Genomic DNA, 16117 nt, shown 5'->3' with positions numbered 1-16117 from the left:
GTTAGTAAAAGAACTATTAATCAGATCCTCTTTTTTAATCTGGCCACTATCCTTACCTCATAACTTGACCACTTTATTTCTCATACTTCTCTGGATAGTGCTTGAGTTAAAAAAAACTTGGTGTTCCTATCTCCAACATTCAACCAACTAACTCTCTATCTCTGCCACTAGTATTTTTCCTCTCTATCCCAGGTTTCCTCAATTTGCTTCACAAGACATTCAATTTCTGCTCTTCTAGCCTTAGTTATAATTCCCTTTCTATACCCTTCAAGTTTGATAGCAAGTCTTTCCACTTCCTTTTTAACATTTGGAAAAGTATTTATGGCCCATTGAGAAAGAATCTTCTTGCAATTATTAATTCTCCAAACTAACTTAACCATCTTATCATCATCACAACTTACCCCCAATCTCCAACCTTTTTCTCACAGTATCCAGAAATTCCTTATGTTCAGACTAGAGTGCCTTAAATCTAAACATTCTTGGAACTCTTAGCAACTTAAATTCAAAAATTCACCATTAATATGTAATAATAAGAACCTATAGGCTCAACATGCAGTACCACAGCATTTGGAAATTCCTCCCTAAAATCAACATTTCCAACTACCCTATCCAACCTTTTTTTAATATAAGCATCACCAATTCTGCCATTACACCATGTATACGCACTACCCTTTTACCCTAAATCTATTAACTCACAATCAGCCAACAAACATTAAAAATTCAGCACTCTTCTCATATATGTAAGGAACAGACCCAACTTCTCAGAACATAACATCATGTCATTAAAATCACTAAGACTCATCCACGAGCCCTTAACTTCGACAGCAATACTTCACATTTTATCCCACATATTCATCTTATCTTTCACTCTAGGGGCTCTATACACTAAAGTAATATAACTAGGCACCTTTCAGAAGAAGATTTAAGGCTAACATGAATAAGATTATTAGAAAAATGTCAGACATTAATCATCACTTCCTTCCTTTACCATAGCGCCAAACCTCTACTTCTTCCTACCGGATTCACATAAAACTCTTCATCCAGCTTATACTTCTGCAATTTCTGCAACCTATTATCACATAACTTTGTTTCCATTAAAAACACCGCTAGGGTTTTAGACTCGTCCACAAGCCCTTAACTCTAGCAGCAATACTTCACATTTTATCCCATGTAACACCCTCAAATTTACAAACCGATTTTTCGCAAATTATTAATTCAAGAAATCATTTTTTTTTCATTGAACCCTTATCATACCCTTATCATGGTAGAAAAATTTCTACCATGATACATCCAAGACAATATACCACAGGTCTTAAAATATCTCAAAAAGCAATTAGAACCATGAGGGACAGACATGATCCTCATAGCATGTTATTTAAATTAGGTCATGAATCAAAAGGGACAGACATAATCCTCTTGGACATATAAATGCATTTAATAAAAAGGATTAGAGTTTACATGCTCCATAGACAAGATATGTCCTAAGTTGGCACAAGATACATTGTATAATCCAAAATAAGAGGCAACGTAAAAGATGGTGTCTCATACACCATAATTACACCTCTGGTGCTTTCTCGGCCGGATTCGCTCCTGTAAAAATATTAACCACGGGGAATGAGACTTAAAAGTCCCAGTAACCAAAAATTAATATGTAATGATGCATGCGGATGTAACTAATCATGCGATTGCTAAGTGGGCACACAAAACATTTAACCAAACAATATTTTCAAACAAACCGAACAAGTATTTAATTGCATGACTGCACCTTATATCCTCCTTTCACCATGCTCGGACGCCAAATCACCCGGCTAAAGGTGAGTTGGACCAAGCGACACGCCACTCATTGGGTCCAATGAGGGCTTACCACGTGGTAATAATTAACCGAACAGAAATTCCCATTAACACCATACATTAAAATACCCTGACAAGTCATGCATCATTCAAATATCCAAACAGAAATATATCCGAACAATAATATCTCATCATGATAAACAAAAATAAATTTTTAACCCACTTGGCAATGATTTCACGGAAGTATATAACAGTATTTATTTTTAATAATTCATAATTTTTCCAAACAACAAAACAACACATAACCATTCACAAACACACCCATCACAACACATTAATAATGGTTACATTGTGTCTTGAATAACAAGTTCCCCTTCACAACTCCTTTTTCACCACTATCTTTGTCAATATAATCTACATAATTATTTCACAATACTATATATTAATTTTACATTAAAATAAATAACTCTAATTTAAATAGTTAGAAAGTCTTAGATTTATAATCCATATTAACACTAATTTAAGATTTATGCCTCATTTAACTTCCCAAATTCTTTTCTAAAATTCTCGTACCCTAATAAACTATTTTTTTTATCCTCAAATCATTTCTAGTATCACAATTTCATCCTTCTATATTCTAAAAATTATCCTGAAGCCTCAAATCACCTTTCTATAACCTCAAAAATACCTATTCATACTTAAATAAATATTTAATAATCATAGGTTTATCCCTACATCTCAGATTCCACATAAATTCAACCATATAGATCTATATTTTAACTCAAAAATTCTTAAACATGAGTTTCAATCCTCAAGAAAATATTCTATAATATTTATTATATCCCTAAAAGTTTTAACCTATATTTTTAATCCATCATATCATCAGATTAACTATCCTATAGAAAAATTCTAATCAAATATTTACTCTATCCTACAAAATAATCATATCACTAGAAAGCTAATATTATTTAGAAAATAACTATAAAATTAATTTTGTAATTAAATAAATTCTTAAATGCTAATCTAAACAGGAAAGTTAGAACATACCTGAAGACAAAGAAAATAATCCCTCCTTGCGAGAAAACGCCGAGCAACGTGAGAGGAAGAGAGAAAAATAATATAAAAATAGAATTGTAGTCCCAAAATTATATTTAAAAAAATATAGGTTTGAATTTAATTATTCAAACCTTTGGGCCAAAAGTTGTAATTTCCTCTAAATTGCATCTTAGCCTCTCATGCTTCCTAATGCACACACCCCCTCCTTTTTATACATGAAGACACCTCTTCTCTTCCCTCATCTAACCAATGTGAGACTTAGAAACAACAACCTTCCACCCTCTTTTTTTGTTCCTTCTACCTTCTTTTTTTTAACACACATAAAAAAATTATTTATGTATTATATTTTAACTAAATATTGCTTATGTGATTTTAAATTTAAATTTTTAAATTTATAATTAAATACCTAACCATAATATCATTTCTAAATAACCTCAAATAATATAAATTCCTATTATTATCATTTTTTCCTCAAAACCTAAATTCCACAATTTCTTTATTATATAAAAATCAGGATGTTTCATCCCACATCTTCATCTTATCTTTCACTCTAGGGGCTCCATACACTAAAGTAATATAACTAGGCACCTTTCAGAAGAAGATTTAAGGCTAACATGAATAATATTATTAGACAAATGTCAGACATTAATCATCACTTCCTTCCTTTACCATAGCGCCAAACCTCTATTTCTTCCTACCGGATTCACATAAAACTCTTCATCCAGCTTATACTTCTTTTGCAATTTCTGCAACCTATTATCACATAACCTTGTTTCCATTAAAAACACCGCTAGGGTTTTATTCTTGATACATTCTTCTTTTAACCTCTTTATTATCAAGGCCACCCCTAAACCTTAACAGTTCTATGATAATAGCATCATGGCCCTTGGATAGCTGAAATATGCTAGCCACCTAAGCCTTCAAAACATCTATTCCCTTAATACGAGCCTTACTACCATTCTCTTTCAACCCTTCCACCTTCCTCCTATGCCTTTTACTTCTGCCATTACCACTATTTTTCCTCAAAGAAGCTTTAACAGCCTTCAAGCTTCTAGAAAAAAATGAAGTAATAGTCTCACTATTTATAACAGCTTCTTCCATCCTCCTTTGCTTACTCTGTTTAGGCACAACAACATCATCTGCTTGTCTTTTCAGACCCAAACTCTCAAGGCTTTTAGTAACTTCGAACACCTCCTGCTTGACCATTAGAATAATAGCCTAATTCCATTTCTTATTAACCTCCTCACAACCCACTACAGGCCCTATATTATCTATCAGTTCAATCAACGCCTTCTCCTCCCCTTTATTCACCTTACTTCCACTAGGCCCAATAAGATTTGGCCCATTAGATACAACCTCATTTTCCTTATTATTAAAACAACAACTTCGGCACACAATTGTTACATTGTCTTCTTCATAATCAAAACAACTCTGCAGAATCTAACTAATTCCCTTCTGCTTCATATTCCTCCCACCTTTTTCCAGCTTAATCACAAACATGTCATCTTCATGGTCCTTACTAACATCTTTATGCACACCTTCCCTCTTGGCGCCCTTGCCACTGCTTACCACATTCATAATAGACTCATTATGATGACTACGAGTCTTCTCCAGCCAATTCTCCTTCAATACCATTGTAACGTCTTCCTAAAATCTAACATAATTAACAGAGGTCCAAGCACTATACCTTGGCTCATTCGGATCAGCAGTCGACATTAGCCTTTCTGATTTACAATCACAATGATCATACCTGATCATTACACATTTGTGACAGAAATTCTGCAATCTCTCATACTTCACAGAGATCTAGGTCCTATCCTTGTTCGGCTTTGGTAACCAAAAACTAGATGCTAATGATTTTTGCAGATTTAGAATGATACAAACTCTTGAGAAACCTCGAGATAATTTGCCATTAATCCACGGATTCTCCACAATCACAACCTCACCCACTCTTCCTCCAATCTGTATAGCATTTTCCAAATTCATCGCACTAGAGGCACATTATGCAATTGGATTCAGATTAGACTACAACTAAAATCTAACTCTTCCACTGCCTTATACACTGACCATTGCTGTATATTCAATAGATGGCTATTAATTGACTAAGGACATCTACATATAATAGTACTCATCCTCCTTTGTGAAACTAAACGCATAAGCATTACCTTGAATTTCAATAATCTTTAGACCATCCTGAAGATACCAAGCCTTCCTCACCATTGATTCAAATGTAGGCTTGTTAAAATCCTTCGCTATCAATAATTTCGCAACCAACACCTTCCTTGATTCATCTCACTTCCAAACAATTAGTTCATGAATAACAATACCAGAATCATCCTTTACTACTCTTGACTCCATATTCACCTCATCTTCGATTACTGTCCACCTACCTCCGTACCTTCGATCACTTCACAAAATCTCATAATTACTCAGCTCTCACGTACATTATATGGAGAGAAATTAGGCTCTTACTTGGGAGAGTCTTCTAGGAATTTAATTCCCATTATTATGACATAGATTTTATCTTTCTCCTCATTTTCAATAAAAAAAATAATATGGTAAAAAATTGGAACTATTTTAATATTCAGATTAATCTCAAGCCCTGACTTTGTAAAAATTATTTTACCATGAATTGATATTTTATTTTACTAATAAAGCCTGATACAAAATTATTTATTTATAATTTAAAGGTTAATTTATTTTAAATTCATGCAGAAAAGCCATATCTAATCTAGTGTTGTATCATTCATGCTATATATTAATTTTAAACATAATTTATTTAAAAATTATTTAATCATCGTCGCACTAACCCCTTTTTTTTGTTTTTGTTTTTTTTTTTTGGCCAACATTTTCGCACTAACATAGTCTCGCAAAAATATCGTCATTTTATTTTCTGCAGAGCTCCAAAAGTTCTCAAGATTTTTTGTCTGAAAACAAAAGGATAGAAATGGACTAGCTTCTCCGGGAACCTGAAGGTGCGTCAAGAACCCTAGCATCATCCAAAGGCCTAAGGGCTCCTTCATCGCGATTTGTTGTTACGCTATGACACCGCTGACGTTTTGTTGAAATTGAGTCAGGGTAAGGAGGAATTGTTGGAAAGAGGTATGTACAGAGAGCGAGCAAGTGTTGGGTCCAAATCGGAGGTGAGTTCCGTTGATCGAAAGCGAATCAACGACGTCCTCGACAAGCACCTTGAGCGATCCTCGCCGTCCACTTCTAGGGCAATCAACGGCAAGGATAGGTCGGCCCAATCTTTATTGACGGGCAAGCCGCTGGCTGATCACAGGGATTCTCGCTCTGCCCCCATCTCTAAGAACTCTAACGTTTCAGATGGTAAGCACACGTCTCTTTCTCTGAATGAGCCATTGTTTGATTGATGCATATCAAGGGGGGAAACTAGTGAAAGTCGTTTTCTTTTTGAGCGGACGCGTGTGTTATTAGTTGTACCTGATCTGTTTCCAATTGCAATAGTTCTGTTTACTATGAGTGGAAGTAAGAGGAAAATGGAAGAAAATCCTACATTTTACGAAGGAGAAAGATAAACATTGAGCGCGCGCGTTTTAATGCATAGCTTATCCCATAATTAGACATGTTGTACAGACAGATGTTCAAAGAAAAGGGAGGCATAGTGAAATAGATAGATAATATTACTTAATTATTTTAGTGCCAATAATGACATTGATGAATAATGAGCTGATAAAAATCTTTTATGCATTAGCTGCAGAGGAATCTGAAACAGACAGTGAGGAGTCAGATGTCAGTGGTTCTGAAGGAGATGACACATCATCTTGATTTCATGGTTCTGCAATCTGAGAGGAAATGAATTCTTCTGCGAGGTGATGATGATTACATCCAAGATGATTTCAACCTTTGTGGATTAAGCAGTCAAGTTCCTTACTATGATTATGCTCTAGATTTAATTTGGATGTTGAATCCTCCCATGGTAAGGCTATATTCGCATTTTAAGACTTCTTATGTCAGACTAATATATGTGATGGGAAATTTTTGTATTACATTTTACCATGACTAATGCAAAATTTATTTGCCTTTAACATTCTAAGATGATTTTAGATTATATACGCATGCATGTTACTCTTATAACCTTGCTGATCATGCTATTACTTGTTTTGAATAACTGCTAATGTTGGATGGTTTGAATCTTTAGGTGACATGTTCACAGAGGAACAAAATGAGTTGATTGAATCAGCAGCAGAAATGCTTTATGGTCTTATTCATGCCCGGTACATATGACTGGCCGAGGAATGGCTGCTATGGTGAGATTCTGATATCATTGATTGCTGCTTACTAGGTGCTATAAGAAATTGGCACTCATAAAAATGTTTTTTTTTTCCCAGCTGGACAAGTACAAAACTATGATTTTGGGAGGTGCCCGAGAGTTTACTGCTCTGGACAACCCTGTCTTCCAGTAGGTCAGTCGGACATTCCTAGATCAAGTACTGTGAAAATATACTGCCCTAGATGTGAAGATATTTACTATCCGCGGTCCAAGTATCAAGGCAGTATCCTTATATTTAGTGTTGAACATATTCTATTCCAGTTTTAGCGTCCACCTCTCAATCTATGCCTTTTAAAATCATTATTTTAGTTTCACTAAAAAAATCATCTTTAGTCTGTTAATTAACCTTGCCATTTGGATTTCAGCCTGAATCACAGATTCACAGCCCATGCTATTTGACAGTAGTTATCATAAAGATTGTCATTTATGGTTATGAATTAACAATAAATGCCTAATTGACATATACTAGTTACTTTGTTCTTGTAAGTTGCAATCTGGAAATAAATGCATGTGGATTTTGGAATACTTCCTCCTCATAGGTCATCTCTGATTCTTGAAGAGTTATTTTTGTCTGGATTCATGTGTTTGGTAATGTAAACAAAAGTTGGACGTGATTCACCCCCAAAAAAAAAAAAGGTGAGACACATGAAATGAGTATGTCTGAGCTGAGTAATGTTCAGACTTCAAACTAGGAATGATAGCTCATCAATGGTGATGGCTCACATTCTAGATCTCTTTGATGGATGTTTATCTATCCAGCAGGTTATCTCTGAACCCCACCATTTTATGATTTATTTTGCAACTTATACATTTCCATTTTGAGAAAACAGTTTACCTATAATATGCACTTCCAGCAGCTGCGTGTCTAGATCATGAAAATCAAGTAGCTTGATGAAAAAAGTCACAGAAAAGCGAAGGGCTTTTATGCATTCTTCTAAAAGTTCTAGGATATTAGATACATTAATTTAATGTTTATTTCTCTGATTCTGTTCGCCTTCTGAAGAGATAAGCGTTTTTTGGTTTTTTTCAATTTTCATTTGGTGAATTTATCATCAAACCCAAGCACACATATTTATCTTGCCATTCTACAGAACCTTGTTAACTACGATTACGTGCGCACATTGGCTTGAGGTTAAATGTAATGGCGAGGCATTTAATCCTGTGGTTTCCATATTTTTCCTTGATTCTATCTAGACATTGATGGGGCTTACTTTGGAACTACGTTTCCACACCTCTTTCTGATGACTTACGGTCAGCTAAAGCCACAAAAGCCCGTGCAGAGCTATGTGTCAAGAGTCTTCGGCTTCAAAATTCATAACCATAAAGCTGGAATTTCATGCTTTTCGTACAAGTAAAACTATACCCAATGTTTTGACTCGTCTTCTAGTAGTTTCACAGGAGGGGGGCTATGTATTGTAGTATTTCTTGCAATGTTCAGCGGATCATAAGCTCTTCAAGTGAGCACAATCTATCTAGATCTGTTTTATTTCTTAGGCCTGTGTTGTAAGAAATATGCATGCACATCGCTTGAGTGCTTCATTCACTTCCGTCCTTATATTTTTTAGTTCCATTGGTTTATTCCAAATTTGGTTTCTTTCAAATTGCCTGTTGTATGCTGTTGTTGATTTTGTGTTAACGGATCCCCTTCCATGCATTGGAATATTCAAGTTTGACCTCAGTAGATACAGTGACTGATTCTTATTTGTATAAATTTCAAGGCTGGCCATCTAAAAGGTTGGTTATTATTTGTTTGGAATTTCAACATATATGGCTTCTTAAGTACAATCTTGGAGTCGCTTAATCGGACTTCCCCCAGCAAATGATCTATAGTCCCTTGCCTTGCTTCTCACCTTTAATTGCCACCACCTAATCCTTGGTGTTACTACTTGTCGACGTTTTTGGATTTTACTCATAATACACACATCAAGGACTAGGACCCTATGTTGTGTCGTTACAGCATCTCCAGGGATCACCTTACAATTTTTACAAAGTTTTCTATCTGTGTTCCTAACCAAAAGAAAATCAATCTGCGACCTTGAGGCTCCACTTTTGTAGGTGATGAGATGCTCATCTCTCTTCTTGAAACAAGTGTTGGCAATCTTAAAATCATACGCCAATGAGAAATCAAGAAGAGTTTGCCCTTCATTGTTTAGCTCTCCAAAACCAAAACCACCATGCACCCTCGCATACTGACCAGCTTCCCTCCCGACATGCCCATTAAAGTCTCCTCCAATAAAAATCTTTTCACTCTGTGGTAGTGTCGAATCAACCCCTCCAGATCCTCCCAAAATAATTCCTTAAGACTGGCTTCTGTCCCGACTTGCGGCGCATAAGCGCTAACAATATTAACAGTCTCACGTCCAATTATCATTTTTAAAGAAATAATTCTGTCTCCAATTCTGCTAACTTCTACAACGTTCTTCTTCCACTCCTTATCTATAATGATGCCTACTCCATTGCGTGCACTTACTTTTCCTGTATACCAAAGTTTGAAACCTTGAATATCCTTAGCTTCTTCTCCACGCCATTTTGTTTCTTGCAAGCAAAGGATATTGATTTTCCTTTGAATCATAACCCCTACAACCTCTACAGATTTACAATTTAATGTCCCAACATTCCAAGTACCAAATCTAATTTTGCTCTTATGGACTAACTTCTTTAGCCGCGTGCGTCCAGAATGACGCGGTAGCCCTTGCTCATTTAACACTACATCCGGGCGCCGATGCAGCGGCTCTAACTCACTTATCACTGTACTCGAGCCATGCAGCGCGTTACTTACGGGCAACGACCTAGCATTAACATTATAACGTCTATTGTCCATGTTCATGATAGATTCAACAAATTTTTACATTGGCTGTTGATGGCCTAACACAACCCTCCTCCTTTACCCGGGCTTGGGACCGGCTATAAACATAGGCGGAGTTCATGTTCATCCCCTCATTTCTTGTAATTAGATTTTATGCAATCTCAATCTGCTAATATTAAAGATGCATAAAGCTAGTGAAGTTTGCCAGCGATAATTAATATTGGAACAATAATAATGTGTTATGACTTCGATAGAAATAGATTGAAGGGTCTGGGTAAAACAAAAAAAAAAAAAATTATACCTGTCTGTCAAGATATCAATGAGAGGTTTTTAGACACCAAGTCAGATTCTAATCCAACTTCAGAAGCGCTACTTGCTGCTGCTGCTGCTGCTGCTTTTTTTCGAATGGAAAATAGTATCATAATACATGTAAAAATATGTGCATGCGGAACAAAGTTAACTCCTTTCGGCAACCACTCCATCCTAAATCAAAGGGAGTGGCCGATCAAAGGACCCAAAATCATCACACCTTAATGTTATTCCTCAATAATCATGCAATAAGAAGGACCCACTTGCTGCTTACTAGGCACAAAACTGAACTCTGGTAAACAACTTGAAAATTTTGCATTGCATTCAAACCATGCAGTACTCACTTGGCACTTTCTCAAGTATAATAATTGACATGAACCGGTTTTGTTCCTTCAATCTCCGAAAGGTGCTCTGTGCAGTTACAGCATTCATAGTACTGTTAGAATGATGGACAATGTTGTCTGCTGGTTGATCAAAAATATGTGCAATAGAAACAAAATTGGCCAGAAAAAACTAGCCCACGGATATTTTTCACCAATAAAAATATGAGGAAAAAGAGTAAAGGGTGGTGCTTCAAAATGTAGAGCGGGCTTCTCTTATTGTCTACTGTCCTCTCCTGAAACTCTGCAAGGGATCTACGTAAAACTAGAGAGGACCATCAGAAGAGAAGCCAAGCCCCAAAATGTTGACACCAGATGCTTTTGCCATTTCATAAATGCAGGTTCCAATTCTTCATAAATTCAAGACTGTTAAGATTGTCCAACTACAAAAATGTCTTTGAAATTCTATATTTATTTAGAGAATCAACAAGTTAGGAAAAAAAAAAAATACCCAAGCCATGCGATTATCAGGTAAAGACATCATTCATTTCAGAATAAAAGATGGATATAGCTTGTCAATTAAAAGCAGACATTGCCTAATCAACAAAAAAAAACAAGGGTAAGGCCTCACACTGCACATCAGAATGTGGCAGTTCTACTCTTCACTTTCAAGCAAAATTGTAACTCCCCTCTTGGTGATCTTTGTGTCAAATTTACGTCCCATCTTTTCCAAACAATTTTCTTCTGTCCAATCCGATAAGCTCGAGACAACAGCCTGCCCTTCTGCTGAAGGATTCCATAACGTGTCCAGCAAAAACCCTTGAAGCGCAACCAGATTGATCCCTTCATAACAAGTCTTCGTTGATGCTAGCATTACAATCGCTTTGCTATGGATCATTGAATGCATCTATTGAAGCTTGACGCGTCCCTTCATGGGTTTTTCCATGAATTACTATCATCTGCTCTCCTTCATTCCAATTAAAGCGAGATTTAATCTGGTTTGCTAGAAAGGCCAACGGATCAATATACGACTAAAAATCAAAATTTTTCCTTTATAAGCACGCTTTGCCGGATGAAGTCCATTACAAACTTGGTTTTGACTCCAATCTCTGGGGCGATTCTAGTCTTTCTAATAGAGCTTTTGTTGTAAGTCAGTGAGTTCAGTAGCAGCTAAAAGTGAAGGATGCACGGAAGCACAGACATCCAATGTTCAAATTTAAACCAGTTAGATGGTCCATCATTAACCTGACCTCGGGTCCTCCTTAACTTCTGAAGGTGTTCAAAAATTACCCTCTGCTCCTGAGATGGGATTAAACTAACTATCGATTCCCTCAACCCAGGAAGACTCTCTTGCAGTACGGTGCCCTTGTGCACGTGCACGAATTGCTTAATCACATTTCTGATTTTAGCAATTATCTCAGCCTTTTCACCGTCACTCTCCACTTTGTCATATGATTTGAGAAGAAATTCCAAATTCCCTTTGGTTTCATTCGCTCTGAAACCCCGCTTCTCATCTACTACCTTGACATCTCCTGGAGGATTCAATCCTGCAAACTTTGGCATCGCCAAGCGGAGTGTGTTATAAAGCTCCTTGAAATTATTCTGAAAGGGGTACCGGAGAGTATGATGCGCCTCTTTGTCTTGACTTTTGACAACGCCTCCCAGACAAGGCTCCTGGAATTGCGAGGGGTGTGACCTTCATCAAGAACTAATAAACCTGGAAGTTCAAAAAGGGCTTTCTTCATGTTATCAGAGCCCTTTCTAGCAAGCCAAACGAACAACGTGTAGCTAATTCCTAAGATGCTTGTAGCCTCTCTCCAGGAACACAACTTGGCCAATCGGATTGCACTTTTAGTGTGTGCACGACGACCACCGTGCTTCCAAAGACGGCTCATGGCAGATTCACTCTCCTCTCCAGAGAGATCAGGCTTGTTCAAATTGTGAAAAGGAACGGGAACACCTCCTTTCCACTTCTGCAACTCCTTCTCCCATGTATGAAGAATGTTGGTTGGAGATATGATCATGGGTCTGCAATTTGGATATTTCGTCATGAAAGCTTGCAGAAAGGCAATGGTAAGAAAAGTTTTCCCTGTGCCAGGAGCATGTGATATGATGCAACCACTCCCACCAGCAAAATCTAACTGCTCTTCCAACTTGTGAAGAACAATTCCACCAGCTAGGTTCGTCCAAAGAAATTCAAAAGCTTCCTGTTGATGATCATACATGATCCTCTTCTTCACTCTTGGAATTATATCCCACACAGTTCCCGTGGAAGTATAAGTTTCAAACCCGGAATATTTGTCGTCACAGCCAAGATTTTCTTGCTCAAGGTCACTAGAGGAAGCGTCATCATCTTTCTCCAAAGGGTTAGAGTATCTCCCACCTGATTTTCCCCATCGGTTTGTGCACTGCGTATGGAAAAAAATCATTTTTAACCAAAAAATATATATATATATATATATATATATTCAAGAAGTGAATATACATAAATGAAAGGCTGAATAAACCACCATTTCTCAGTAGTCACTTGCACATGCAAAAACAATCGATTGACTCGACCATCACTAAGACTTGCACTAGGTATACTGGTACAGCTTGCAACTAGTAGCTTTTGTAGTGATTAAGAGACACATGCCACTCGGCTCGTTAATTTCTAATTTAATCATGAAGCAAACGTTAAATAAATTACCCTTATGCTTTAAGTACGCTCAAATAGACATGAAATAAATGATTCCAAAACACTAAATAAATCCTTTCCAAAGATTAATATCAGTCTGAGAAGTAATAGTTGACAAAGCAACACAGCATCTTGGGTGAAAGTTTATTTCATGTCTATAAGGCATTTAAACCATTAGAACCATTTATTTGACGTTTTAAAACCGTATGATCAAATTACTGCCACAATTAAACTTTGATCGCCAAAAGTTCCGTTTTCCCCTTTTCAAAAAAAAAAATTTACAATTTCACCAAACATGTTTGTCAGCAAGATTTGGATTTCTTTTCACAATTATGGACATCGAAAAGTCACAAGTCCAATTTCAACACACCAGTGCACATGGAAGAGGGGAAAGCAACAAGGCGAACTATGGACACGTCAATCGACTTACAAACGGAGGGTCACAATCCTTGATGTCCCGAACTACATGTAGGCAATATCTACACACTTCCCCAATTTCATCATCCATCCTGAGATAATGATTCCCCCGTTGACAACGAGTAGTTGCACTAACTTCCCCTTCCAGACATGGGACCTCATAATATTCGTTTTCAACCTGTTGACAGACACATACAACAACGAACAAAGTGATTTTTAATGTGTCCAAGATGCACGGGGAAAGGTTTCACGATATGTACCGTGTCAAGAATATATCTTCCAAACACAATCTTGTCCAGTAGCACAAGAACCAAATAATTAGGGATTGTGGGTAAGTATGATATTCAAAGAAGAAATTACACCTTCATGCCTAACTCTACAATTCATGAGATACAATTACTATTTCAATGTACAAAACATATTTCCCTCTATGCAATTCTTAACAGCATTAGAACCTTGATATAATTTTAGCATCCATGCTCTTATGGTTAACGTCCAGAAGCTCACCAAACTCCAAGATAAAAAGAATGGCACGTGAAAATTATTTCAACCAAAACAAACAGGCTGCACTTCTTGTATCTCACAATACAAAAATCTTAAAGCCCGGCTACAACTAAATACCTAAGAATACAACACAACAAGATTTCATCGTTGAATATCTATGATCAAACCTACCTGAACAGAAATATCTTCTCCATAAGGATGCAGACCCTCGTCCATCTCAGCCCAGAGTTCATGAAATTCTTCCTGGACCTTTAATTTCACAGGAGGCCCTGACGCCTTAGTCCCAAAAGGATTCTTTGATGATAGACATTTCATGGTAGAATCTGGAATTCCGTGCTCAGCTTCACTATCACGGATGTTCATTTCAGCGCATAGTTCATCAAATTCTTCCTCGAGCTCAAATTTCTCAAGTGGCTGTGACGCCTTAGTCCCAAAAGTACACTTCGATGATAGACACGTCATGGTTACTTCTGGAATTCCGTCCTCGTCTTCACAACTACGAAGAACTTTGTCCATCTCAGCCCATAGTTCATCAAAATCTTCCTCAGACTCTAATTTCTCTTGTGGCTGTGACGCCTTAGTCCCTAAAGAACACTTCGATGATGTCACGGTAAATTCTGCAATTCCTTCCTCGTCTTCACTATCATGGAGATCCTTTTCCATCTCAGCAAATAGTTCATCAAATTCTTCCTCAGGTCCTAATTTCTCCCGTGACTTTGACACCTTGAGTCGCTTCGTCATAGCTTTCGGATTTCGTTCGTCATCACTTGAGGAAGTTAAGTTCTCAAGAGACACCAACCCCTCACCACGGAGAGACTCCTGACACAAAAAGCTGCGATTTCTTGTCTCATTCTCCTCTTCGTCGTCGTCCAGGCTAAGGGGATTGCTGATTGTCCCTGATTTGGCGTTTCTAAATTTTGAAGGAGCAAAATGAGACCGAGTTCTCCTGGCAATACACATGCTGCTAGAAGATGTCACGTCCTCCTCCTCATCGCCATCATTAGATACAGTATAGCTTGAGCACCGTTCTTCTTGAGATGGAATTTTCTCAACCGCTTGCCGTTTCCTACGCTTATTATCCTTCTCAAAGTATGGCTTTCCAGTGCTTGCTTGTCTAGACCGAGTTCTTCCTGATACAGCCATGCCGCTATACATAGCTGTAACGCAAAGGTCTCACCGTTATCCCTGTATCATCTAAGAATGACTTGAAATAAAAATCCCAGAAATTTTTCCCATGACAGAATCATGCATACTATGGCGCATACCTTTCAATTACATATACAGCTCCAAATGCCAGCGCACTCGTCAATCAACTAGTGAAACAGGGACTAAACGGCCACTGCCAGAATGGATTGACCCTCACCTCCAGGAAAGAGCTAAATACAGTAAGAGGAGCAACTATGAGAGCCCTAGAAAAAACGACCAGATGTGATAAAGATCATGGACAAAGGAGAGCTGAAGTAGTAAAAGAAGACGCGAAGCGTGCATGAGACGGCGTGACAGATTGACGCTTAAAAACCAATATTTATTTGTTTAACAACTTCATAGTGGCAAGTGATCAAGGAAAAGGGTGAGAACGAAGTCAATTTTCGGGATCACGCAAGAGGCTAACACGGAGTTGGAAAAAAAGATCAACGTTCGCCACATAAAGATTGGATTTTATTATGAGACGACGGTCATTATAGGAGTAATATTTTCTGTTCCTAAAAATTCGGTTATAATGAAATTATCAGATACTAGATTATTATTTGGCCAAAAAAAAAAGATACTAGATTATTAGATAGATGTACTTTAATTTTAATTAATTTAAATGTAATGTAAATATAGATTTACAATAATAATTATTCGGGAAAAAGATTTAAAACATTCCGAAATTCGAATATTGACTTACTTTTATAAATATCAACAATTTTAAATTTTCCAGTTATTTTACTCCACAC

At 37.0% G+C, this 16117-nt stretch overlaps 1 protein-coding gene and 1 pseudogene across 3 annotated transcripts; one reads left to right on the top strand and one right to left on the bottom strand.

Moving 5' to 3' along the window:
• The first annotated feature begins 5734 nt into the window (after positions 1-5734).
• Positions 5735-8745, top strand: LOC129284536 (casein kinase II subunit beta-2-like; annotated as a pseudogene).
• A 2634-nt stretch (positions 8746-11379) lies between these two features.
• LOC129321920 (SNF2 domain-containing protein CLASSY 4-like) lies at positions 11380-15667 on the bottom strand. 3 transcript variants are annotated; one of them, XM_054967899.1, is made up of 4 exons: positions 15443-15667; positions 14349-15371; positions 13687-13851; positions 11380-12987 (listed from the first exon to the last, which is right to left on the bottom strand). In XM_054967899.1, exons 2-4 carry the CDS (start codon positions 15330-15332, stop codon positions 12121-12123), a joined length of 2016 nt encoding a protein of 671 aa, XP_054823874.1. In that variant the 5' UTR covers positions 15333-15371; positions 15443-15667; the 3' UTR covers positions 11380-12120. The 3 variants fall into 3 exon arrangements, with proteins under 3 accessions (XP_054823874.1, XP_054823876.1, XP_054823875.1); XM_054967901.1 differs by having other exon boundaries at positions 14349-15362; XM_054967900.1 differs by having other exon boundaries at positions 14349-15334.
• Between the last annotated feature and the right edge of the window lie 450 nt (positions 15668-16117).

Source organism: Prosopis cineraria, unplaced genomic scaffold (genome assembly GCF_029017545.1).
Source record: "Prosopis cineraria cultivar Desert tree isolate PC_DT_omini unplaced genomic scaffold, ASM2901754v1 PC10, whole genome shotgun sequence".
NCBI classification, from domain to species: domain Eukaryota; kingdom Viridiplantae; phylum Streptophyta; class Magnoliopsida; order Fabales; family Fabaceae; genus Prosopis; species Prosopis cineraria.
The sequence above is the reverse complement of the archived record's forward strand: the minus strand, read 5'-3'. Positions and strand labels throughout refer to the sequence as shown.